Source organism: Eubalaena glacialis, chromosome 9 (genome assembly GCF_028564815.1).
Source record: "Eubalaena glacialis isolate mEubGla1 chromosome 9, mEubGla1.1.hap2.+ XY, whole genome shotgun sequence".
In the NCBI taxonomy this organism is placed as follows: domain Eukaryota; kingdom Metazoa; phylum Chordata; class Mammalia; order Artiodactyla; family Balaenidae; genus Eubalaena; species Eubalaena glacialis.
Window position 1 is genome coordinate 84874410 of NC_083724.1, and position 24868 is coordinate 84899277.

A 24868-nucleotide genomic window follows, 5' to 3' on the forward strand; every position below is an offset into this window, starting at 1 on the left:
ATTTATTTATTTATTTATTTATTTATTTTTGACTGCATTGGGTCTTCATTGCTGTGTGCAGGCTTTCTCTAGTTGCGGCAAGCAGGGGCTACTCTTCCTTACGGTGCGTGGGCTTCTCACTGCGGTGGCTTCTCTTATTGCACAGCACAGGCTCTAGGCGCACGGGCTTCAGTAGTTGTGGCTTGAGGGCTCTAGAGTGCAGGCTCAGTAGTTGTGGCACACGGGCTTAGTTGCTCCGCGGCATGTGGGATCTTCCTGGACCAGGGCTCAAACCCGTGTCCCCTGCATTGGCAGGTGGATTCTTAACCACTGTGCCACCAGGGAAGTCCCTGACTAATTCTTGACTATACATTTACTCTGCTCCATTTCCCATCTGTATGATCCAAAGATTACTGAATTCCTCTGCATGTTAAGAATGGGGATAATAATACCTACTTGATGGTATACTGGTGAGGATCCAATAATAAGATGCCTAGTACATAGGAAGAACTCAGTAAATGCTAGTCCTTCCCATAATAATGCACACTTTTAGTTGATGGGTTGATTCCCTGGGTCTACAATAGCTGAGCAGTTCTTATACCTGAAGGTGTTCAGGAAGGCTTGTGAAGCAAATAAACCTTGATTCCTGTAGCCCTCACCCCCCCTCTCAGAGCCTCCTCACCCAGTACAGGATTCTACCAGCCCCCAGGAAGTCTCCAAAGCTTCAGGATTTTCTTATTTATATTGAAGTATAGTTGATTTAAATATTGTGTTAGTTTCAGGTGTACAGCAAAGTGATTCAGTTATATATATATATTTTTTTCAGATTATTTTCCATTATAGGTTATTACAAGATATCGAATATTGTTCCCTGTGTTATACAGTAAATCCTTGTTGCTTCTCTATTTTATGTATAGTAGTTTGTATCTGTTAGTCCCATGCTCCTAATTTATCCCTCTCCCTTTTCCCCTTTGGTAACCATAAGTTTGTTTTCTATGTCTGCAAGTCTGTTTCTGTTTTGTATATAGATTCATTTGTATTAGTTTTTAGACTTCACATATAAGTGATATCATATAATATTTGTCTTTGTCTGACTTACTTCACTTAGTACCATAATCTCTAGGTCTATCCATGTTGCTGCAAATGGTATTATTTCATTCTTTTTTATGGCTGAGTAATATTCCATTGTATATATACATCTTCTTAAACCAATCATCTGTTGATGGGCATTTGGGCTGTTTCCGTGTCTTGGCTATTGTAAATAGTTGTTTTTCACGTAAGGTGGCTGCCCACTGTCCTTCATTCCTCAGGACCCTATTGACAGGTTGGCCAGCACCTCAGTCAAACAGTGCTTGGTCTTCATGGCTATGCTGGTTTGATGTGTTCTCATTGCCAGGGATGGTTGCATTTTCCACAGTGGTTTTTGAAGGCTGAGAGCTAGAGCTCAAAGGTGTGGACCTCTACTGAGGGCCACATGCAGCCTGGCCCTGCCCTGAGTTGAACAACTCCAGGGGCACCAGCGAGGGGGTGTGCAATGCATCAGCCCTGTGTGTGCCTGTTGCGGGGCAGGGGGAGCGGTACGCCATGCACTGTGTATCAATAAACCCTTGAAAGACTAGAGGCTTCTCAGAGGTGTATAATCTAGTCGAGGACTTGGTTAGATATGTGAAAAGATTGTTATAATGCATGGTTTTAATCAAGATCTGCAAAGGGTATCATGTGAGCAGAGAAGAGACACGTTTAGCCCAGTCTGAAGTGGTCAGGAAGGCATCCTGAAGGAGGTGAACCTCGAGTAGTAAAGGATGCATAGGAAAAACCTAGGGAAAGGATTGGAGTTAGCAAAGACATAGAGTCAAGGCAGAGACAAGACACAGTACAATTTAAGCATAGATCTACCAATCGCTACCTCAGTTTCTAGGCCTTAAAATGAGAGAAAGAGACTAGAAGAGAGAAGTTTGGAAAGGAACTTGAAGCCAAGACCCAGATTAGGACTTTGGGTTGTAAGGCAGTGATGTGGAGCCCTCAATTACGTTGACGAAAAGAAGAGGATCTGCACATTTTAGCAAGTTCTGTCCAGCTGTAGCATAGAGGATGGACCTAAGGAGGGTGAAAGAAAGGCAGGAGGCTGCAGTAGGCCAAGGTAGCAGCTGTCCTGAGAGCTGGAGAGGCCTGGACCAGAGCAGCAGCCATTGCCTTTTCAGCTAGCATTAGTCCGGCCATAGATGGTCCACTATTTGGACGAAAAGCAATAGGCTCTATGTTTATAAGCATAGCCTGTCATAGAATGTCAGAGAACTTTCATAAAGGAGGTAAAATGAAGAAGCAGACAATGGACCCCCTGATATTCTTCTCTTATTACATTTCCTGATGGTTCTGGGTAACATGTACATGTCCTAGGTCTTTGGTCTTTGCCTGTTTGCTAGAAACACCTGACATTTCTGAAGGGGAACTAAGACAGTTACTGTTAGAAACTATAAAGTGTTACGGAATGCTGAGGGATGTGCTGTTATTTGTCTCCGCCCATGACAGAAAGGGAAACCTTCCTGAAAAAGGTTTTTACAATTTCCTGGGTTGAAAAAACCCGAGGAAGACTAGTAACCAACCACTAATGGGGGAAGGGATGTTTCATTCCATATAATTCTCAACCTAGCTGCTAGACTTTCTTCTTGCTAACTTCCATATTTGAGAATGCTTAATTGTGTAGAACCAAGCTTCCAAGCTCAAGGATTCAATGTTAATGGCAATTTAATCAGCTGGCTTAACAGTTAAGCCTGCTGTGGACACTTACTCTTGGAAAGTACATTGTCTCATATTTTAATAATTTTAAAAACGATCTGAGAAATGGACCCTCACAGACAGACCTCTCATCTTCCTCTCCATCTGATCAATAGAATGCAGTTTTTCCAAGCAAAAGCTATATCTATAAATCATTTTAAAAGAAAAGAGTGTAAATTTAATTTTAAGCCAAACAGTTTTTTCTTTTATAGGCAGTTCACTCTTCGTGCATCTTTATTTTCCTCACCAGCATCTTTCACTTCAGTGCTTTAGAGAAGGAGTATTTTATTGCGCAAGTCTTCACCAACATGGAGGCCTACAAGCAGTTATAAAGAGTGGGTTTAGATCATATATATTAAAAATGATAAATCATTTTCCAGCCTTCCATAACATTTTATTTTCTCTGCATCTTTACCTCTTTCTGACTCATGTACCTGGGCTGATTAATGCCCCATCTCCCCTGTTACATTTTAATCCAGGGCCTGTGTTTCATTCGCCTGCCAATAGTGATCACCAATAAATTCATCATGCAGGCTGCTGCCAGTGTAAAAATGCCCGTCAAAAAGCAGGCAATTCTGAGTCTCCATTTATCTGGTACCCTCAAGACTCACATGGTTCCACAATTGGAGCTGCAAATGCTCATTTCTTCATAGGCATGGTCTGGGAAAATGAGAGAAGGCTAATTAATGCATTCAAGGGATCCCACTGAATCAGCAAGCCCCTTAAAGGCACAACAGACACAAATAGGCAGCTGCAGCTCGTTGGAATTCAAAACAACAACAAAAGAGCTAGTTAAATATTTGAATAGCTAAAGTATATTTCTATTCATTCCCAAGGAAATTGCTAAAATAGGCTGTCCCCCCATCTCCTGAGGAGTCAAAGTCATTGAAATCCCAAAGCTTTTCATCCTGTCAAACATGCCTTTGAAGAGCAGGATGTTTATATCTCCGTAACAGGCCAATTCAACATTAGTGGTAATAAAACTTGGGGGCATGGAAGGACTCTAGAATATGGTACCCATTTACTCCAGCCTCTGGGGACACAGGAGTGACTTACTGACAATTAGACTACTCTTGCCCCATCCCTGTATTAGCTTGGCATCTTACAGTTGTAAATGTCTTGAACAATAAATATACCATCCGGGAGTAAATACCAAGCTCTGGATATGGCTTGATCCAAGACCCAAACACTGTGGCTCTCTTCTGTTGGATTGGCTTGACTTGGAGACAAACTTTTCTCTCACGGTTGCAGCAAAGATGAGTTCCATTCGGTCCTGATGCTAATCCTCCCAGATGTCCATCCAGCAGGAAAGAAAACATCACTTACGTCAACCTTTGTACACACATCCCAGGCTTGGTTTCGATCAGACTAACTTTAGTCACATGCCGATTCTTAAGCCACACTGTGGGCAGGGAATGGAATTATGCTGAATTTTTATGCCTAAGCCATTGGTTCCATCTTGAATCACGTTGGCTGTCTGGGGGTAGGTGGATAACCAAATGAAAATCATGATCAGTGAGCAGGAGGAAGTGGATACAGGGTGGCAATCCAAACAGTGATGACAACAGCAAATAAACAAAATAAACAAATAAACAAACTAGAATATTCTGCTTAGGACACCGTAACACAATATCACTGATTGGGTGGCTTAACAACAAACATTTATTTTCTCACAGTTCTGGAGCCTAGAAGTCTAAGATCAGGTGCAGCCAGTAATGCTCCTGGTGAGGGCCCTCTTCCTGGCTTGCAGACAGCCCCCTTCTCACTGTGTCCTCACATGGCCTTTTCTCTGTGGCTCATGGAGAAAGAAAGAGAGGACACCAGTCCCCGTGAGATTAAACCCTCCCCCTTATGGCCTCATTTAACCTTAATTACCTCCTTAAAAGGCCAGATACAGCTATATTGGGAACTAGGTCTTCAGCATATGAATTTTGGGGATATACAAGTCAGTGTGGAACACAAGCAAAAATGATAACCCCCGGCCGTGCATCTCTAATTAATCCTGTTTTAGGTGGGCTTTTATCCACCAGGAGTCAATTGTTTTTATGATTTTATAGTCTGAGAGTAAATGTGCTTAGGTAGCTTCTAATGGATGCTGTGAGGAACACCCAGCCATGCATTCAATCAGGTTGCATCTACTTAACGCCCATGAATTAAGGGACCAAGGAAGTTCCTGGAGACTGACATTTAGTTATGATTCTAGGACTATGAAAAAGTTTGAGAATCACCAGAAAAGAGACCTTGTGCCTTTTTGGAACTCATCTTTCAGAAGTGCCTTTAGTGAAAAGTTATGAGCTCCACAATAAAGGTGGAGACTTGAGACTACAGAATCAGACCCCCTGACATTTTGAATAATAGTGATGTGGTCCAGCTTAATCGCCCACACGTTCTATCAGATCTGGCTGCAAATGATCTTTGGATGTTAAAACTTCCTCTCAAATAATGAAGATTTCCATAGTTTGAAGACTCTGCTACATAATTAAAGATAATTCCCCAAGACGAGCTCTGAAAATGTGATAAACAGGAACAGTATCTTTGCAAAGAAGGCATGGCCTTCTGAGGGAATTGCTTGCAAGGTTACAACTCTGATTTCTTAATGTGAGTTACAACGAGCTTTTACAAACTTCTTGTATTACTTTATCATGAATATTTATACATTATTTATTTATGCACACACCTGCATATGCTTTAGAGAGTACATGTGTGAGCATATATTCTCTTAACCGTACATGTCAGTCTTTTTATAAAATAAAAGCCTGATATTTTTATAGATAAGATTACCTTTTAGTAAGGTTCACTTGGAACTTCACTATTGTATCAGTCAGAATAGGCTAGGTTATGTTGCAGAAACAAATAACCCTTAAGGCAGAGAAGAGTATTTCTCCTCATGCTCGATGTACAACACAGTTTGTCCAAACATGAGGCTTCATGGTTCATGGTGATAGGATGAAGAGGAAGTGGAAAACCTACTACTAACTATTAAGTCTTCTGCCCAGGAGTAACACATGTCATTTCTGCTCCTTTTTCACTGGCAAATGCAAGCAATGTGGATTGGTGATGGTAGTGGTGGAGGGTGGTTTCCAGTCCTCTGCTGGACCAGGAAGGAGAGGGAGCAGTGTGGTGTCTAACACAATCGGGATCCCATGTCACACCAAATTGGGCTCGTGATCAAAGAATTCAAAGGTGAAAAGTTGGAATTTGTTCACCTATTCATTCAATACATCTTTACTGAGCACCTAAAATGTACCAGACACTGTGCTCAATGCTAGAAGTACAATGGGGAGACAAGATAGAAATATTTTTGTTACTCGTAGAGAACTTCCAGTGGGGAGACGTTACAACAAGTAAGTAGATAATTAAAATTCAGAGTGAGATGAGCTATGGCAGGCAAAGAACAGTGTGCCTTGGAAATACAGAAAACAGTAGTCGGCATAATGAAGGCTCCTACTGTTGTCTATCTCTTGCTTTCCAACTCAGTCCCTACTATTTTTGTGGGCATCTCATGCCCTGTTTTCAAATCATTCTACTTGGACCCAATCAGCAATTGAAGTATTTGCTAAGTACCTACCACGTGTAAAGTATCCTGCTTGACACTGTTGTAACTGTTAGGAAGCTTATGGAAGAGGGTGAATAAGAAGATTTCTGTTTAACTCAGAGTGCTTAAAATCTAATAGGAGCAATAAGACTATATAAATATTAATACAGCAGAGAATGTGGTATTTATCGTGAGACGAACCACCTAAATGTCAGTGGGGGTATTTCTGATTTGGGGAATGGAGAAATGCTCATGATGAAGTGAATTTTAAGGTGGATTTTGTTGAATAAAGTGGATTTAATGATAAAAAATTGATGCTGAAGGTTACATTTCAGTAGGAAAAATCAGCTGGTGCAAAGACACAATATTTGGAAGCTCCACACGTGCAGGGACTGTGATTACTTTATTCTTTTTTTTTTTTAATAAATTTATTTATTTATTTTTGGCTGTGTTGGGTCTTTGTTGCTGCACGTGGGCTTTCTCTAGTTGCGGCGAGTGGGGACCACTCTTTGTTGCGGTGCACGGGCTTCTCATTGTGGCGGCTTCTCTTGTTGCAGAGCACGAGCTCTAGGCATGCAGGCTTCAGTAGTTGTGGCACACGGGCTCAGCAGTTGTGGCTCACGAGCTCTAGAGTGCAGGCTCAGTAGTTGTGGCACACGGGCTTAGTTGCTCTGCGACATGTGGGATCCTCCCGGACCAGGGCTTGAACCCGTGTCCCCTGCATTGGCAGGCAGATTCTTAACCACCGCGCCACCAGGGAAGCCTGCTTTATTCTTTATTACATCCCCAGCACTGTCTTGTGTCTTGTATCTATCAAGTGGTCAAAGAATAGTTTTTCAATGAATTAATGAAGAAATAGGAAAATAAGTCATGCTCATTTAAGGAATGCAAACTAACAGTTTAACTGGAAGCTGGGGTATTTTAAGGCAAGTCATAAGTGATAAAGCTGGGGCCGGGTCAAGGTTTTGAATGCCATTGAAAATTTTCCTTACCCTTATGTTTATATGATACCAGAGTTTATGGAGGTGTCACAGACACATCGGTCCATTGATCCTAAAACAGCCCCTTCAGGTGGGCAGGGTGGTAATTATTGCTCTGAGGAAGGACTCTTAGACAGACCAAGTCACTGTGGGGTGTCTGTCAGGAAGTGGAGGATCCAAGACTCGAACCCAAGACTTGGAGTCCACATGCAATTCCCATCCCTTCATACTGCATTGCCTATCTGTTCTGGATCAGAACAGCACTTTTTGGTGTTTGGGAGCAGCAGAAATGACAATATCATAGATGCTTCTTGCAAAATATGGGAAACTGAGAGAGAGGGACCAGTGATAAGAACATTGGAATAACATGAGAGAAGACTAAACTCCTGTAGTAGCAGTGAGCTTAGACAGGCTAGGATTTCTTTTTAACAGAGATACAAGATTTGGGGATAAATTCCACCTCTGCTGGGCTATGGTTTAGACCAGTGTTTCTTAGTGTTGGCATGATTAATGTTTTGGGACTTAAGTTCTTTGTTGTGTGGGGACTGGCCTGTGTATTGTTGGCTGTTTATCAGCATCCCTGGCCTCTACCCATCACACGCTAGGAGCACAGCCTCTCCACCTCACCCCTCCCATAGTGACAACCCCGAATATCTCCAGACATTGCCAAACTTCCCCTGGGAGGCAAAAGTCATCCCCATTCAAGACCACTGACCTAGCCAGTCAATTTTGATTTGTTTCCAGAAAAGCAGTGGATCTTAAAGAGCACATTGGGCATTTAGTGGGAAAACATGAAGGAAAGAAATGCGGTTTCATCTTATGGATTTGGGTTTCCTCCACTGACAGTGTGTAAACCACCTCCAGTGATATTAAGTAGGAAGTAGATGGCCGATAGTTAATTCATATGACTGGTGCTGCATTTTCAACAATGAGTTTTCATTTTGTTCTATTTATGGTCATTTTATTCAACTATTTGTATTCAGCACCCAGCTTTATAAGTGTATATAATCCTATTATGTTCTATTCCGTTATGGGAGCTTCCTAATAGAAGAGCACAAAGTAATAAAATTAAATGAACATCTTAGCTATTGTGTCAGGCTCACACATTTCCTGACCTTGGCTGGATTTAAGAGTGTTGGTGGGGGGGGGGGGAAGGTTGACAATGGGTCACTGGAAAGAAAGACAAAGGTGCATGAAGCAGGTTACCACATTCCAAGACTGGAGAGAAGAATTTGGATACAACTGAAAATATTTTAAAGTGAGATGGCTAGAAATGCTGCCATCCTCCTACTCCTTCCAAAATTCCATAATAGAACCACAAAAAAAATTCTTACATGGTGCTTTGCATTAGCTGCAGCAAATGTTGGTTTAGAGGAACTGAAAAAAGAATTTGCATGTTATATATATATATATATATATATATATATATATATATATATGCATAAATATGAATATAACTATGACTTTATAGCAGCAATTACAAAAGCATTTTCAAATGCATGTCATGTGGTGACAGTCCTTGTGCAAGGAATTGCAGAGAGCACATTTTGAACTCACTTGGTGACTGGGCACAAGAGACAGGTCTGAGCAAGTCAGTTCAGGTCTCTGAGTCATTGTTTAGGTTTTCCATGGAAATGAAAGCTCAGGGGAATTTGACATAAAGTGTTTGCCAGCTTCTCTGGGTCTGTTACTCTCTTTGAGGGCCACTAATATCACTTCTCAGATGATGAGTATCAGCCAATTTCCCTCCCAAAAGACTTGCTCTGAGTGCTTACCAGTGTTGCTTTGCAGAGAGATGGGGGTTTGGGGATGAGTCTCAGGCAGTCATTCCCTCAATGTGAAGACAGTATTAGGGAAATTTTGTGTGTGTACAACCAGACATCACCTGTCTTCCCTGCAGGGAGCTTGTGACAGCTGAAAAAAAAAGTTTATAGAGTGTTTTGAGCTCTCACTGGGGTGGTACCACAGAGGCAAAGCTTTGATATGCCTCTTTCATCTCTTTCAACTATTATTAGTAAACAGAGGCTGCCTCTGCCTTTCTCAAAGTCCCAAGTTTAAAACTAACCATTAGGAGTCCCAGGTTCCAGTTTTTACCCACTCAGAGAAGATTGTGTGACCTCCTTTGTTAAAGAAAAAGCCTTCAGAATTTACAATAGATTAAAAAAAAATCCAACACTTTGTACTGTTTAACTGTGAATGACTAAGACGTAGACCAAATGAATATTCTTTGAAATATTCCACACGTTCAAATGAAAGAGGGAAGTAGTTGGCAACATTTTGTCCTCAAAATTAAATGTTTGAAATATGGGAAAGGGACATTTTTCCACATTCCGAAAAAGTCTATTTCATCTACTCCTACTTGAGGCTTCTGAACTTTAAGTCTGTACGATCTAAAAATCATTTGAGCCTGATTTTATTTTTTTAATGCTGCAATAGAAGCTGACCAATTTTCCCTAATTAAAGTAACATCTAATCTCTAGTAAGTGTCCTAGCATCTAACAAGTAATCAATAAGTACTGTTTTTCAAAAATTGCTTTTTCAGAGCACAGGCCCTTCTCGCAAGATGAGGAAATAGTGACCCCAAAGCATCTGAGTAGGAGGAAATCTAGGCCAGTTGACTGAGTGCTTTTCTTTAAATTGCACATGATCTCACATTCCCAAAATACCCATGCTCAGGAAAGCTATATAAGGCCATGTGGCAATTTATTCCCAGTCATATGTGCCTGATGGTTAGTACTATAGACTGCTAGGGCTCAAATGGGCCTTCGATGCCACTTCTCAACCTCTGTCTTCATGGAGAAGGAAGCAGAGCCTATGAGGGAGGGAAGTGACTCACCCAAGGTCATGCAGTTCATTTCTTACAGCATCTAGAGAGACCCCACACTTGACATCTGATCCAGCATCTTTATTCCACACTCCTGCCCAGAATGCTGGGTTCTGGGTATTGCTCACTTTTAAATACTGTCTACCATGAGATTCCATGGGAGGGCCATAAATGATTCAAGAGGGAAGCAAATATGCTTGCAAAATATTGTGGTTTTTATGTTGAGTGTATAATTTGCATGTCGGTATTTTCATTACACTTGCTGTACTTCATATTGTTATGCTTTTAAAAATGGTTGTTCTCATGCATTCATTCAACAAGTATTTATTGAGGGTCTGTACTAGGCACTGAAGGTGGTGGTGAACTACATAGACAAGATCCCTGCAGCAAATCCTGTTTGTGCCCCAACAGGTCCTCCCAAGTCCCACCATCACCACGCTGGCCCCCGTGCTGGCCCCCGGTGTCCTGCTGCAAACACCCGGGACTCTACCCCAGTGCTCTCTCTTAACAGAATGACAGATGGTAGTTGGAAGGTAAATGACCCAAGTTCCTCATGTTTTGGATGGGAAAACTCTGAGATGCATTCTACACCCTCTCCCCAAGCACCCCAAGGATTTGAACTCTAGTTGTCCACAGTGTAACCCACTGGATAACGCATCCACTGCAGGCTTCCCTCCCTCCCTGTGTCACCGGCTCACTCCCCCTCTAGTTTTCCTGGATCCCTTCCTACTAAACTGCCTTCACTTGAATCCTTGTGTCAGAGTCTGTTTCCAGCGGGGGGTGCAGGGGCTGAGCCTCTTCTAAGACAGTCACTGACTTTGTGGAGCTCAAGTTCTAGTAAAGGATACAGACAAGAAATAATACAAGAAGTGAGTCAGGTCCTTTCTTGGTACATACTGAGAAGGAGGAGATGATAGTTAGTGAGAGGGGCTGAGAGAGTCTTGGGTTAGTGGTGAGGTCGGGGCTCCTCTGGGGTGTGATAGTTGCCCTGAAACCCTAAGGATGAGAGGTGGTGGTTAAGCATGAGAAGAGCGCGAACAGAAGATTCTGGAAGGAGGCAAGGAAACGTGCAGAGTGAGCAGGAACAGGAAAGAGACGCTGTGGTCATTTCACAGGAGATGGGGGGGAGGGGGGCGGAGTAGGCTGGGGGAGGCCACGTGGTACGGGACTCTAGTCATCATCAAGAGTTTATACTAGATGCAAGGAGAAACCTTTAAATGATGTTAAGCAGGGGAATGCAATAATCTGACTGATACCTGAAAATAGTTACCCCAGCAGCTCTGCAGAGAAGAGATTCCGGGGAGGCAAGAACAGAGCAGGAGATGAATGAGAAGGTTGCTGTAGAAGTTTAGGTGAGAGATGATAGATGGTTATCAGCACCCAGGTTCAAGTGTTGATAGGGAATATAATCAAATAGAATTGAAATGCAGAGTACCTATGCATTGATATCTTTGTCTCTGAAACCATTTGTATGTATTTCAGGGGTTCTTAGCATTTTGCAATGAAGTAGCTTTGGAAAATCTAATGAAATCTGTGGATTTTCACACTGTGGATTTAAAAATGCAGATATACATGGAACACAATTACGAATCTGTGATGGGGGATTTAGAGGTTATGGAGTCAGTTAATTACTATGCGTACATGTGTGTATATCTTTCCCTTTTTATCGGTTAGGATAGGCTCTCTACCATAGTAAAAAAGTCCTGAAGTGGAAAATGGTTTAAACACAATAGTTTATTTCTTGCATATGGATGAAAGTTGGAGGATAAATAGCTCAGCTTCATTGGACCTCAGGTAGAAGAACTCGGTTTCTACACTGTCTGCATTCACCAAACAATACTGGGAGAATGAGCAGAGAATTTCTTTGCTATCTTCAAGTCATAACTTCCAAGTTTACCGTAATCATTGTCTTCAGTCTTCCTTCTGGACAAGTAGAAGGGGAAAGAGCGTGGGGTAGCATACATTTACAAGTCATCCAGCCCAGAAGTGGTACTCAGTGCTCTGCACACCTTCCAGTGGCTGGAATTTAATAGTATGGCCACGACTAACTGCAGGAAGGGCTGGAAAATGTAGTCTAGCTGTGGGCCCAGGGAAAAAGAGGGAAATACAGACATCAGAGAGCAGCTAGCAGTTTCAGCCACAAAACACATATTTTTCTTTAAATTTGTCACATTGGAGGTCTTCAGTGTTCCTTTTCTTAAGAACAGTGGACATAACTCACATTGGAAGTTTGAGGGAGGGGAAAGGATGGAGCCAATGAAGGCTGGTCAGGAGAAATCCAGGACCCTTTTGAACTGTGATTTCGGGAGCTAGTTTAATTCAAAGTGAGCCCTCTTCCTGGTCTGTGGAGATGGGACTTATATATAAAGGTTGTGTCCTTAAATAAAAGATTAAGTTTAAATTGAAGTGGAAACTTGGCCCCAAACTACACTATTCTGTGCCCTGAGGAACTGGAATTAATTTGAAGCAAACTATTACTCACTCCGATTATGTGTCAGTTGGAAAGAGAGATGATTATATTGTCCACAAAGCGGTGCTTTGCATTCATTTCCTTTCCACTGCAATGACCAGTCATCCTACTTCTTTGTGTGAGGTAACAGGCAGCCGGCTGCTCACCCAAGCACTTATGGAGTCTACCCTGGGCTCAACACTTTCCCTGCAGCAAGGCAGCCCACAGCTCCTCTCTTATGTGTCCTCCGGGGAGTGGGTGTGGCCCATTCCCCGGAAGGAGAGGAAGAAGAAGTTGGAGGTGAAGTGCATTTCTGTCAGTGAATCATATTCTCCCATTAGCTTCCACCATTAGAGATGCTTTTCTTGGGGGCAGAGGGTGATGAGTTTTGCCTTAAAATATAAAGAAATTTCAATAATTAAAAATATATATATATAAAAAGAAATTTCAATTGAGAACGCAGCAAATTTAAATTCCTCCAGAGTTAGAAGAGCTGCTTTTCCTTCTAATATACAAAAACAATTTTTTTCTGAAACTTACAAAAAAAATCCAGAAACAACATTCTCTTGAGATCAGAGCCCTTCTAAAAATCACATTTAGTGTTTGTACCATTCAGCACCACAGGGAAGATTAAATTTCTTCCATGTTGCCTGTTTCTCGCTCTTTCCTCTGATTCTCTCCTTTGCATCATAAATATTCCTTTTCAACCCCCTAAATTTTAGTGATTTCCTCTGAGAGACATTTGAAAAGGAATCTTTATTGCTATTTATTTTATTTAGAGTCCCATTTTAGAGCTGTTAATGTGTTAATACGCTATTTTCTTTTCTACATTCCTCTTCTCTGGATGGGGAAGATTGAACTTTCTTCAAGAAGAGATGGATTTAATTGGTTAATTTCATAATTTAGATTCTTTGTTGGTCTAGATTCCAAAAGAAGGAGTTCCTTTAAGCTCGCTGCAACTACATTTGCTTTTGAAGGAGCCCTTTATGTTGCAGTGAATAAAGTGTCTCTTATTAAGTAGAAAATAAATGAATCTTTGGCAGGACTCTGCTCCCAATGGGTGAAACATCACAGGAAATTGAGAAATTGTTTCTTTTTGGCCTTATGGGAAATTTTTGCGGGTGAGATTTAGTACCACGGTTTTAAGACTACTGCTTAAATTCATCAAGAGAAAGTCGAACAAGGGACAGTTTTTGGAAGGGAGACGTATCAATGTGATGATGCTCTGCCTAATCTGTTAAATTTTCCAAGAACTCTGGCATATGGTCAAGAAGATTATATTCTCTCTTACGTAATAATTGTGTTACTGTTAAAAAGAACTTAGAAGTATTTTAGCAATTTAGGAATAAGTTTGTCAAAAGTTAGTCTCGTTGGATATCCTTTTATTTGTACCTACAAAAAAGGCTGTTTTTTTATGTGTCCAAGAAGAAATGTGTCCCAGCTGCAGCATCCAGCTTCTGTTCTCAGTTGGACTCTGGGCTCTGCTTAAACTTGAGCAGATCCACTTGGGACACTAGACCTGGGTTCTGAACTCCAGACCTGAGCCCCAAACACTGGATGTCTCCCTCTGAGGCTTTCTGCACATAGTCACCTTATTTGGGAATTGTGCCCCACACCCATGCTGTGAGTTGAACCCCTAGCCTATTTTCCTGCCAGGTTCCTTGGAGACACTGGGCAGCATCACCATGTGTCTTGTCTTCTTCCGATATTCCCCTCAACTTGCAATCGATCGCCAAGTCCTCTTGATTCCCCTAAAGAGGCCGGACAGCCATCCCCTCCTCGTCCCTGCCCCACCTCCCCACTACCTGGCTCAGGTAACAATTCTCTCAGGCCCTGATTTCTCCAGCAGCCTCTTCAACCAGTCTCTTGCCCTCAGTCTTTCCATTACATCATCCTGTTTCCATCCTGCAACCACTTTCTAAAATTAACTGTGATTATGTTCCATCCTGGCCTGAAGTTCGTTGGTTGGTTTGTTTCTAGGGCCTACCTGCAATTTTCACCATAGATTCCAAACTCTTAACCTGGCCCTTGCTTATGTGTTTCAGCTTCTTTCCACTTTCCAGCTTCATCAGCCCCTTGACAAATGAATGCTTCCCTCTCTAACCAGAACTGGACTATTTACAGTGAGAATGTCCTCCTCTGCTTTTTCCCATTCTTGGCAAATTTTAATCTATTGTCCAGAAGCCAGAGAACTCTCCCCTCTTACCCGCTCCCCGCCCCCAACCCGCTTCCCAGATTCAGCTAGATACTCCTTGTTTAAGTTCCCATACACCCCGGCTGTACTTCCACGAGACTTGATCCTTGATTGTAAACTCCTTGAGGGCAGGCCATACAGCTCTTTGTATTTGAATCTTCTGCTATGCCTGCTGAATAAATAAATGAGGAATGAATGACTACTTCTAGTGCTTTTCTATATATAAGATTGAATCCTAATTGTAGCGTTGTAAACTTTGGCTAATTTTGGCTAAGTATTTTGGAGGATTGGAAAGGCACCTAAGAAAGAATGGAAAAACTGGATTTGGCATCAAAAGGCTGTGGCCTTTGCTAAGTCTGTCGGCCTCTCTGAGTCTCAATCCCTTGTTAAGGAACTGGGATATATTATAGGGTTTGGCTGAGGACTAAGGGAGAAGTGTCTGAGGTGGGGGAGGCATTTTGTGAATTATGATGACTGCACAAGTGTTACCTGCTTTATTCTTATGCTTTTCATACCTGTAGTTCTCCCTACTGCACCTGTGTCAAACACCAGCCTAGGACACGTAGGGGGTGAGTGGTGTCATGCGGCACAGATGGGAGGGGAGTATTTACCAGGTCTCTGTTCAGTTAGGTGGAGACCTACTAATGGCAGGATGGACACCGGAAATGGTTCACCCTTAGCTTTCTCATTGGAAATACACTCCACCCTGTTATACGCTATTGGTGAAAGTAAGACCTCATGTAGTGGGAAAACAATTAGATAACGTGCATTGAGAACCTTAACAATATTTCTCCCTTTTGACACAGTAATTCCATTTCTGGGACTTATCTTGAGGGAATGATTTCTGAAAATGGGGATGGGAGCACCTAAGACATGCAAAGATGTTCATTGCAGTTGTGGTTATGATAGTGGATGATGGACAATAATCTGAATCAGGTAACCAGTGAGGAGTGCTATGGCCTTGCCCTTCAGTGGGCTCTCTGTAAGACAGAAACATGATTTTGAAAAAATACTCAAGTGAAAAAAGGAGTCCAAATATTCAATCCACGATTTAATTAAAACTATGTAAATCAAACAAGTATAGAAAAACAAAAAGTGACCAGTAGGAAAATACACTCCATTTTGAAAGAGATAAGTCGTAACTAAGAAATTCACAGGCACAGCCTGGCCTCGCTACACTGAGGACCCAGTGAATGAGGTCACTTTCTTCTGTGCAAACGAATCTTTCTTTGGCATTGGATAGAGGCCAGACCTTCCTCCTGCTTTTTAAAATCTGGAAGAAAGCATTCCGAGGAATACCAATCAGAAGTAAAAATTGGCTTAGAGCTGAAGTTGTAGAATACTAAGAAAGGAAAGACTAAATGTACTTGAAAAAAATAGTAATCATGACAACTTTGTAAGGCATTTTTGAGTGTGCAAAGTGTTTTCGTATGTATTTTTCATTTCGATGGGCTCTTCTCTTATGTAGCTTTTTATCCTGCCTGTAAAAATCACTACAGATGTAAGGAGCTGAGAAACACAGTTGCTACTTATTTAGGCTCCATTCCCTTTATTGGCCTCTTATCCAGGGATTTCCCTGCTATGCAGAGTTTACTTTGAACCCAGTGGACATTACCTAGAAGGGAACAGTCGGGCCCAGGAAATAAATAGGCATTTCATTGTGGCATTATTCACTGGAGGACCTCCAAACATTTGGCACACTTTTTCCCACACGTGCCTCATGGAACCTTGTGTTATAAAGAGGCGCAGAGCTGCTGGGAACTGCCCACCGTCACACAGCAAGTCAGTTGTAGAATTGTGATCCCCTTTTTTCCTCTTGAATTCCCATCTAGCCCAAGTGTCAGTTCTCCCACAGGATTTCATGTTCCTTTTTTGTACTGTCTGTCTTAGCTCCAGAAAAGATCTGTTTTCTTTGATTATTTTCCCACATGTCTGTGGTTGAGAGCCATGGTGCATTTGTTGAATGCACTGTGTTGTTTTCACCCCTGCAGTTCCCTGTTTGATTGTTCGATACTTAGGGAGAAGAGAGACAGTGAGAAGGAAAATCTGCTCAGTGCCTTTAACCCTAGGTTTGGGCCATTTTTCTCAAAGACAAGCTCTTGCTGTCTCTTATCTTATTCCAATCTCCATGTTCTCAGGATGAGAAATAACTCTTTACACAAAAATCCAAGGGTTAGTTTCCAGGTGTTTGAGGGGAAGCTTCGGTCCCCAGTGGAGCTTTTTGGGGGAGTTTGTTATTTCACTAGGGACAGTGCTGAATGCTTCTGGTTTACGCTTCTGTTTCGAAGTTTATTTTATGTTTTGTTGTGGTTTTCAGATTTCTCATGGTTTGGATTTGGGAAAGTAAAATCAAGACAAGGTGTTGGTAAGTAGTTCCTCCTTCTTTGGATAAGTAATGAGTTTGTGTTGTTTAATTAGGATGAAACTGCTTTGACTCTCTTTATGCTTGTTGGTCCTTGATTCTTTTTCTGTGTTCCCGGTTTCTGATTTGCTGAGGAAAGAGGCCTAGAATTGTCCAGAAAAGGAATATTGACTTCAGTAAATGGTTTTGTATTTTTGACATCACCTTGTTTCTATTCTATGGGGGAGTGTTAACTGTCATCCAGATCTAGCTTGTTGCTGCATTTTTAAGAAGGTTAAGGAAATAAAATGCAACTACACTCCAACTCCATGTACAGCAAACATTTGGCTGAATATTCAAGTCTGGGCAAGTCCGCATCTTAACTTTCTTCCATTGGCCAACATGTAATAAATTTCTGAATTAGGAAATCAGCTGTTCATTTATGACCACTTCTCTTTCAAAGCAAGACTCTAACGTCCAGACACTATGATTTGTGCTTGATTGCATTCTGTTCCTTGCATTCAGACTATGTGCTGGTAATTGAAAAGCAGAGTTTGTAGCTATGAAATGAGTGCAGATAATATAACTCATCACTAGGACTGGAATCAGGTGTGATCTCCCAGGACCTCCAATTTGCTCAGTATTTTCTATGGGTACAGAGACAATGAACAGGAATTGCTTAGAAGGCATGAAAACACAAACTGTCTTTACATCTTATCTTGCCTGTGTATTTCCAAGATCTGGCCCCATCTTGAGTATCTGTTGGTTAGTATTTATTTCGGTAGCAAGGTTGGCTATAGGGAAAATTGTAAAATAGGGGAAGTGTACCAGGGTCATGGAGCCTTCTAGTTCTGAGCCATCCGCCCCATACGTGTTCATCCCATCCATACAAGGAAGCCTGTTTCCTTTCTCTTTTTGAGCCCGATAGCAGACCTTTCCTATTGGACAGCCTTTCTCAGTGTTGGTCCAGTGATCCAAAATGTCACACGGGCTGAACCCAGAGGTGGCAGAAACTGAGCCAGAGAGACCCTGAAGGCGGAAAGTCACCCTGACCCTTAGCTAGCCCCAGGAATTCCAAGACTAAAGCTCTTAACCAGCAAAGAGAAAGTGGAGTGTGGCAAAGTTGGAACATTAAGCTCCAGCAGCTCAGGACTTGTCTGTGACTCCCCAGGGGCAAATTTCAGATCCAGATGATCATAGGCACTTTGCCAAGATAGCAGAGAGATTGTCCATGCAATCTTGAAGGCACCCTGTTCCTAGGCTTTGTGCCTACTCTGTGTGTGGCGGTGAAGAGGGGAGTTGAGTGGCAAACTCTCTCACAACAGCGCCGCGAGATGGGGTCTTCCTTCCACTAAACAGCAAATCGGTGAAACCATGTAAATGTGTTGCTTTGTTTTTGTTTTTGTTTTAAATTTTTTTGCAGTAATCTTTATTTTTTTAAAACAGAAAAGAATAAAGAATAAAACAAACAAACAGAAACACCATTTATCCCTGTACCCAGAGAGTGTTTGTTAACATAGAGAAAAATTATACATGCGTAAGATTTTTCAAAAATTAACAGTACAGAAATGTAAATATTAAACAATGTCTCTCTTACCCACCTCCATGGTTTCCCCCCACCATCTCTCTCCCAAGAGATGTACCTATCACATATTTCTTATGTCCTTACAAAGAAAATAAATTTTATGGATTATATAGATCCTTTGAAAATGTATACACCATACTCTTACTCTTTATCTCTCCTTTAAAAATAAAATTAATAGTTAACTATACTTATTGGCATTTTACATGGTACAGCCATGTACATGTTTTCCAGGCCAGTTTGCTCTGCAGAGAGGCACTTGTTCCTGGAAAGCTTCAAAAACTGGGCTTCACCCTTTTAGGCTACAGCAGAGAGAATTCTTCTCCAGAATTGTTCTTTCAGCTACAGTTCATCAGAAGTGCTGCTGCTTTAAAATGTAGGTTTTATGATTATTCAGCTGTGGGAAGGCCACAGGTCTGGAGACGACTGCCACTGAAAATATCGTTTGTTACTCACAGATCCCAAGAGAAGAGGGCAGGCCATGCCACAGTGGGGACCATGGTGCTGAAGGGGGCACAGGGTCCATCAGGAGGCAGAGGGAGTAAGGGGAAAACATAGACAAGAACCTCTATTGTGGTTTCTGCAGAAAGGAATGGGCGAGGCAGGGTAAGCAGGTTTAGGACTGGCTGGGTTGAGTAAGGTCAGTGGGTTCTGGGATGTAGGAACAGTCCCCAGTTGTCTTATACCTGGCTCTGGGGTGATGGGGCAGGTGGATAGCAGCCTAGAGTGTGAGAGCCTAGTAAGTAATGCGGTTGGGGGCATAGACTGTAGATTGGTCAGTTTGTGTATGAAACGTACTCTCGTAGGCAAGTACTTTATTATCTCTAGGAATTGGCAGTCCCTCCTCTGTCACCAAAGCCTCAGATGTTGAAGCATCAGAATACAGAAAATAAAAGACATGGTTAATACAGCTATTTAAGAACAATAATCTGTCTCTCTCCTTGAAGGCATGTTGGTCTTGAGAGAAGGAAACTCCTTCTCTAGATGACCTACATCAATTCTTATCAGGGAAAAAAGTCTCAGTCAGGCTTAAAAATGTCTGTAAAGTCATTTATGCAGGATACGTTACTGAGCAGCTCTGGTAAAAGAAAAATGCCTCTTTGCATGTGAGACATATTAAAATAAAAATGGGCTAAAAATATTTCCAGGCATAGCTCCTATTTGTCAGCTCAGTAATTAGAACTATCTACCCCAAAATCAGCAAGCTGCACATACGCAGCAATTTAAAACTTTTTGTTAATATTATAAGACATTTTTTCAAGTCCTCCTATGAATTTCTCACCCGCTGTGATGTGCCCCTGACTCTTCTTCTGTCTGTCTTTTTGGGGTGTTTTCCCCACGTGCACAGACACATAACGAGACATCCATGATATGCACAGACAGGCTGCTGTCAAATTATATAGACATTCATCTTCCCCCCTGAGAGCTTTCCCCCTTTGCAGCTTTGCTGTGCTCCATTTGATCAAAATGTTCATAGAAAAATGGCTGAATCTCTGCAACCTTGCCAGCCGTATCAATCTTCCAGGATTTGGGACATCAATAATGAAGAAAACAGCACTTGAATTAACATTCCACTTGATAAATTGTTGAGGTTTATATGTTGCTCAGATTTGTCAACAGTGACCTTCTGGCAAAGTGAAAAAGCTTTTGAAAGATTACCTCTGGTGCTTTATACCACTTCTGTGCTTAAAACATTTCCCCCCAAACAGAGAGCCTCTCCGCTTGGAATCTGTTACCTCAAGAGTTGGGGGTTTTACTCAGCGAGGCCACAGGAAGGAAAGGGTGTCCTCTGGTGATGGAGAAGCAAAGAGCAAGTCCCTTGGTTGAACTCTTTAAGTAAGGCTCCACTGTGTACATGGCAGATGCTTCAGAGCCCGAATTCCTGGAGGAATTTCAACATTGTCTTCTAAGTATCATCCTCCTCCAAAATGATTGAATGCTACGGGAATGTGGATAGCCTGTCCTGGGCCAAAAGGGAATCAGAGGAAAAGCAACTGGGATCAGTGCGTTTCAAATTGTTGCAGGGAATCCAGAAGCAAATATCGCTGGCCTTCTGACAGCATGTGGAGTGTTTGAACATGACAACTCTTGCATTTCTGGGGGTAAATATGCAGCCTGGAATCTGTTGAGAAATGTGTGGCCTCTACTGCACCCTCCCGGGGGAGCTCGGACGGTAGCGTGCTTTGGTAACCTCGAAGGAGGGGACAGCTGCACCGGGACTGGAGCAAGGGAGCCCATGATGGGCAGGTTTTATTGACAAGATGCAGAAAGCTTAGCATAACACATTTCCATTTTCCAGCTCTGGGTTTAAGCTCTGGGTGACCGGGGCCTGTCAAGAAGCAAATCATAAAACAGGGATGGTTAAGGATATTAGAAAGAACTTGTCTGTGTAGCTATTCTTGGCAGAATTTCCACTGTTTACTAACACTGGTGAGCTAGGCTCAGGATGAATACAACTGGTAAGCTTGCCTTTGCTTTGAGTGTTCTGTGGCTTCTAAATTGGCTGTGTGAGGACTTGCTTGCAGAATTAAGCCAGAGTGTATCATTAAAAGCAACTTAAATACACATCCCCTTGAGAGAGTGCTTTTAAAAATTACCTATAATAGCAGTTGGCTGCCTCCTGCATAGTTTAAGATTCAGCTAGCTGGGGAATGTCGTTATCCCTACAAACTGTGATAATCCCCATATAAGAGGGAAAATGGATCTTGGAGGTTGGGGGATGGATTACCGTGATATTTCATAGGGAATTCAAAAAAGTATGATACAACAACTTTTGTTTCTATTGCTGTGCTTCTTACAGAAAAAGTAAAATGTGAGGAAGAGGTAGAGATTGGCTGGAGGCGCTGAAACATCCTGGGGGGTTGGACGAACACACATGGTCTTGCTCAGGAAATAGTGATTAAGGCTTTCATTTCCCCAGTACACATTTGTCTTCGCTGCACATTGGATTTTGCCTTCTCATTGCCTTCCCTTTGTCTTTCCTCCATATCCTTTTCTTCCTGTCTTCCTCTTAGCTTATTATAGTAGCCCTGGCCAGTGGGAGCCTTCTGTAAGACCCTGCACCTATTCAGGATACTGTAGAATCCTGTGTACTATGCTAGGGGGCTTTGTCTACTTTTCCTGTAGGGCGTGTCTGTCAAAAGCCACTGAGATCTTAATTGTTTGCAAGTTTTCAATGAATGTAGACCTTTATCTTTGTGAACGTATTTTTGGTTGCAAACATTATGGGTCAATGGTTGAATTGTTTAGATAAGATACAGTAGACTGTATTTATGGGTATATACGTTCTGAGATTCTGGACTGGAAAGTATAAATCTGGTATGAAAAATGTTATGGTTATTGCTTTAGTATAAAGACATCCATGTAATGACACTACAAATAATGTTATGGCTAAAGGCAAAACAGGGAACTTTGCCATGGGATTGATCCATTATTGCTGTGAAAGTATTTTGTATGCAAAAGTGGTGCCGCTGCTGAGAGAATATACAGAAAGTGGAGCATAGTAATAGGACAGTCCAATACAATTCTAGTCGACCAGTTATTTGTAAGTTTATTTAGTAATACTTAGTAGTAATTCATACTCATGAAGCACATTTTCTTATCAGTAGTTTCATTCCAGTCTCAGAAAGTAACAAGCAGATACTATTTTGCATATTTTACACATGTAAGCAGATGTAGAGGTACAAAAAAGGTAAGTGACTTGTCCAAAGAGTGGTGAAAGGATCAGATCTTTGAACTTCTAGGACATCTTTCAGTACACTGTACAACAGGAATCCTAGATTCATGCTGGGAGTTTCAATGAGAGAGTGTTCTAAAGATGTTCAGAGAACAGAGAGGAAAGCTGCATATTGAATTACGGGAGAAGGAAGTAAAGAAATTGGAACCCTCACACACTGCTGTTGGGGATATAAAATATGTAGTGCAGCCACTTTGGAAAACAGCTTGGCAGTTCCTGAAAATGTTAACCGTAAAGCTACTGTATGACCCAGCAATTCCACCCAAGAGAAATGAAAACATATATCCACACAAAAACTTGTACACGAATGCACATAGCTACATTATTCATAATAGCCAAAAATTTTAAACAACCCAAATTTCTCTCAATTGATGAATGGATCAACAAAATGGGGTGTATCCATGCAATGGAATATCATTTGGTAATAAAAAGGAATAAAGTAATGACGCATGCTACAATTTGAATCAACCTTAAAAACGTTAGACTAAGTGAAAGAAGCCCAAAAGATCACATATTGTATGATCCCATTGATATGAAATGTCCAAAATAGGTAAATCCATAGAGATAAAAAGTAAATTTGTGTATGCCCAGGGCTGGAAGTGGGGAGAATGGGAAGCGACTGCTAATTGAGATGATAAAAATCTCCTAAAATTAGATTGTAGTGATGGTTTCACAACTCTTTGAATATGCTAAAACCCACTGAATTGTACACTTTAAATGGGTGAATTTTAGGTATGTGAATTATAGCTCAACAAAACCATGAAAAATTACAGGAGAATATGTATTTTTCCAACTCCAGGCCCAGCCTCAGTTATCAGCAATGATGATGACTCTGCCAGCCCACTCCATCACATCTCCAATGGGAGTAACACCCCATCGTCTTCAGAAGGTGGCCCTGATGCTGTCATTATTGGAATGACCAAGATTCCTGTCATTGAAAATCCCCAGTACTTTGGCATCACCAATAGTCAGCTCAAGCCAGACACATGTAAGTACAGCTGTTTATACTTATTGGCCCATTTGCTGCATAGCTGTATCAAACAGCATGTTTATCAGAGTCCCTGACGAGGATGACTGAGGGGAGGGTACAGTGTGAAATGTCTGAGGATTCTTGGGGCTTTGAGCCCAAGGAATAGATCATTTAGTTTGTTGATTATGGAGTTCTCAGGGTGTGTCTCCTGCTGGGATTGGAACTGTGGGCAGATACTGACTTCTCTTGAGATCCATTTTCCAAAACCATTTGTCAACATGAAGTTGGAATCAAGGCATTCTTATCTTGAAAAAGATAGACAGAAACCAGAAGTGTCATTAGAATGCACATACATCAGTTACAGAAGATAAGCAATTGGTGGGATTTAAATTTGGTTTATTGAAAGTCCTTAAAATATACACTAATGGTAGTCAGGAATGCTCTGTGTTGCACACAGGTGGTATCAATTTAGGTAGTTCTGTTTTCTTTGTTCAGTCCTAGTTCCCAGCATGAGGCTTGTTGTGATGTCACAATAGCAAAGGGACATCACAACAGATGGTCTGCCTGTTAAGTACACTGAGTTATATTTCTTAGAACCAAATTAACCCACTAGCCTCTGTTGGGAAACTTGGAATCTTTCTCTTATCCTATCTTCTGAGCCAGTGCTCAAATATAGAGACTGGAACACAGCCTGAAGGACAAGAAATAAAGTCACAGTAGACAAACAGGCTTATGCCACTGGAACTCCAGGCCTTCCCTTACACATGAATAAGGGGCCATGAGGGCTAGAATATCAGGTGGCTAAGGTCCTGTGGGTTCTCTGGCACTGACAAGTGGGTACCTTTTGTCTATCTGCATGTTCTTGCCCCATCTTAAATACTGTTCTCCTGCCCTGTCTCAGGTAAGGTAGGACTATTTCAAGGTTAGATGTTGGGGACTGACTTTCCACTGAGAATGCTCATGGATAAGGGGACTTAACAGTGAGTATCTTTTCAAATATAAAGAAACATCTGTAATTTCCTCCTATTCATTCAAATTTATCCTGAGGTATGTTTAACAATGGATTTGAATTTAATCATTAGGGTGAACAGTATTACAGTCTTGTAATGTGTGAGACTGAACCTCAACATAGCTTTCAGTTGAATATGTAATATGACAAGATAAATAGAATAGCATATATGAAGAATATTGAGCTCCTTGAAATAAAAGGTATTCTTTGAAATCAAAGTATTATTTATTCTAATATTATTATTATGGTGTGAACATGATGTGTGGAGGTTTGCTTAAAATGTGCATTCTTTGTTGAGATAAGCATCCTCCAATGGTTCCTGAAATGCCCTGCATGTGTAACAGTCAAATACTGAATAAAGCAAAGCAAGATAGTGTAATGAGAGACTCTGTCATCATTTTGATTGTTCTCCATAGAAACAGAGTACTTTGACACCCCTGTCACCACCACCAGCACCAGGCTGTATGATGTACTTTAGTTAACCTGAGACTGCA

The 24868-nt window shown here is 41.5% G+C and overlaps 1 protein-coding gene across 1 annotated transcript in view; it reads left to right on the plus strand.

Annotated features, from left to right (window-relative positions):
- Nucleotides 1-24868, plus strand: part of NTRK2 (neurotrophic receptor tyrosine kinase 2) — a 379554-nt gene that overhangs the window by 184314 nt on the left and 170372 nt on the right. Inside the window, exons 14-15 of the mRNA XM_061200555.1 lie at nucleotides 17054-17101; nucleotides 23195-23383. Coding sequence (XP_061056538.1) covers nucleotides 17054-17101; nucleotides 23195-23383 — 237 coding nt within the window. The remainder of the gene's footprint in view (nucleotides 1-17053; nucleotides 17102-23194; nucleotides 23384-24868) is intronic.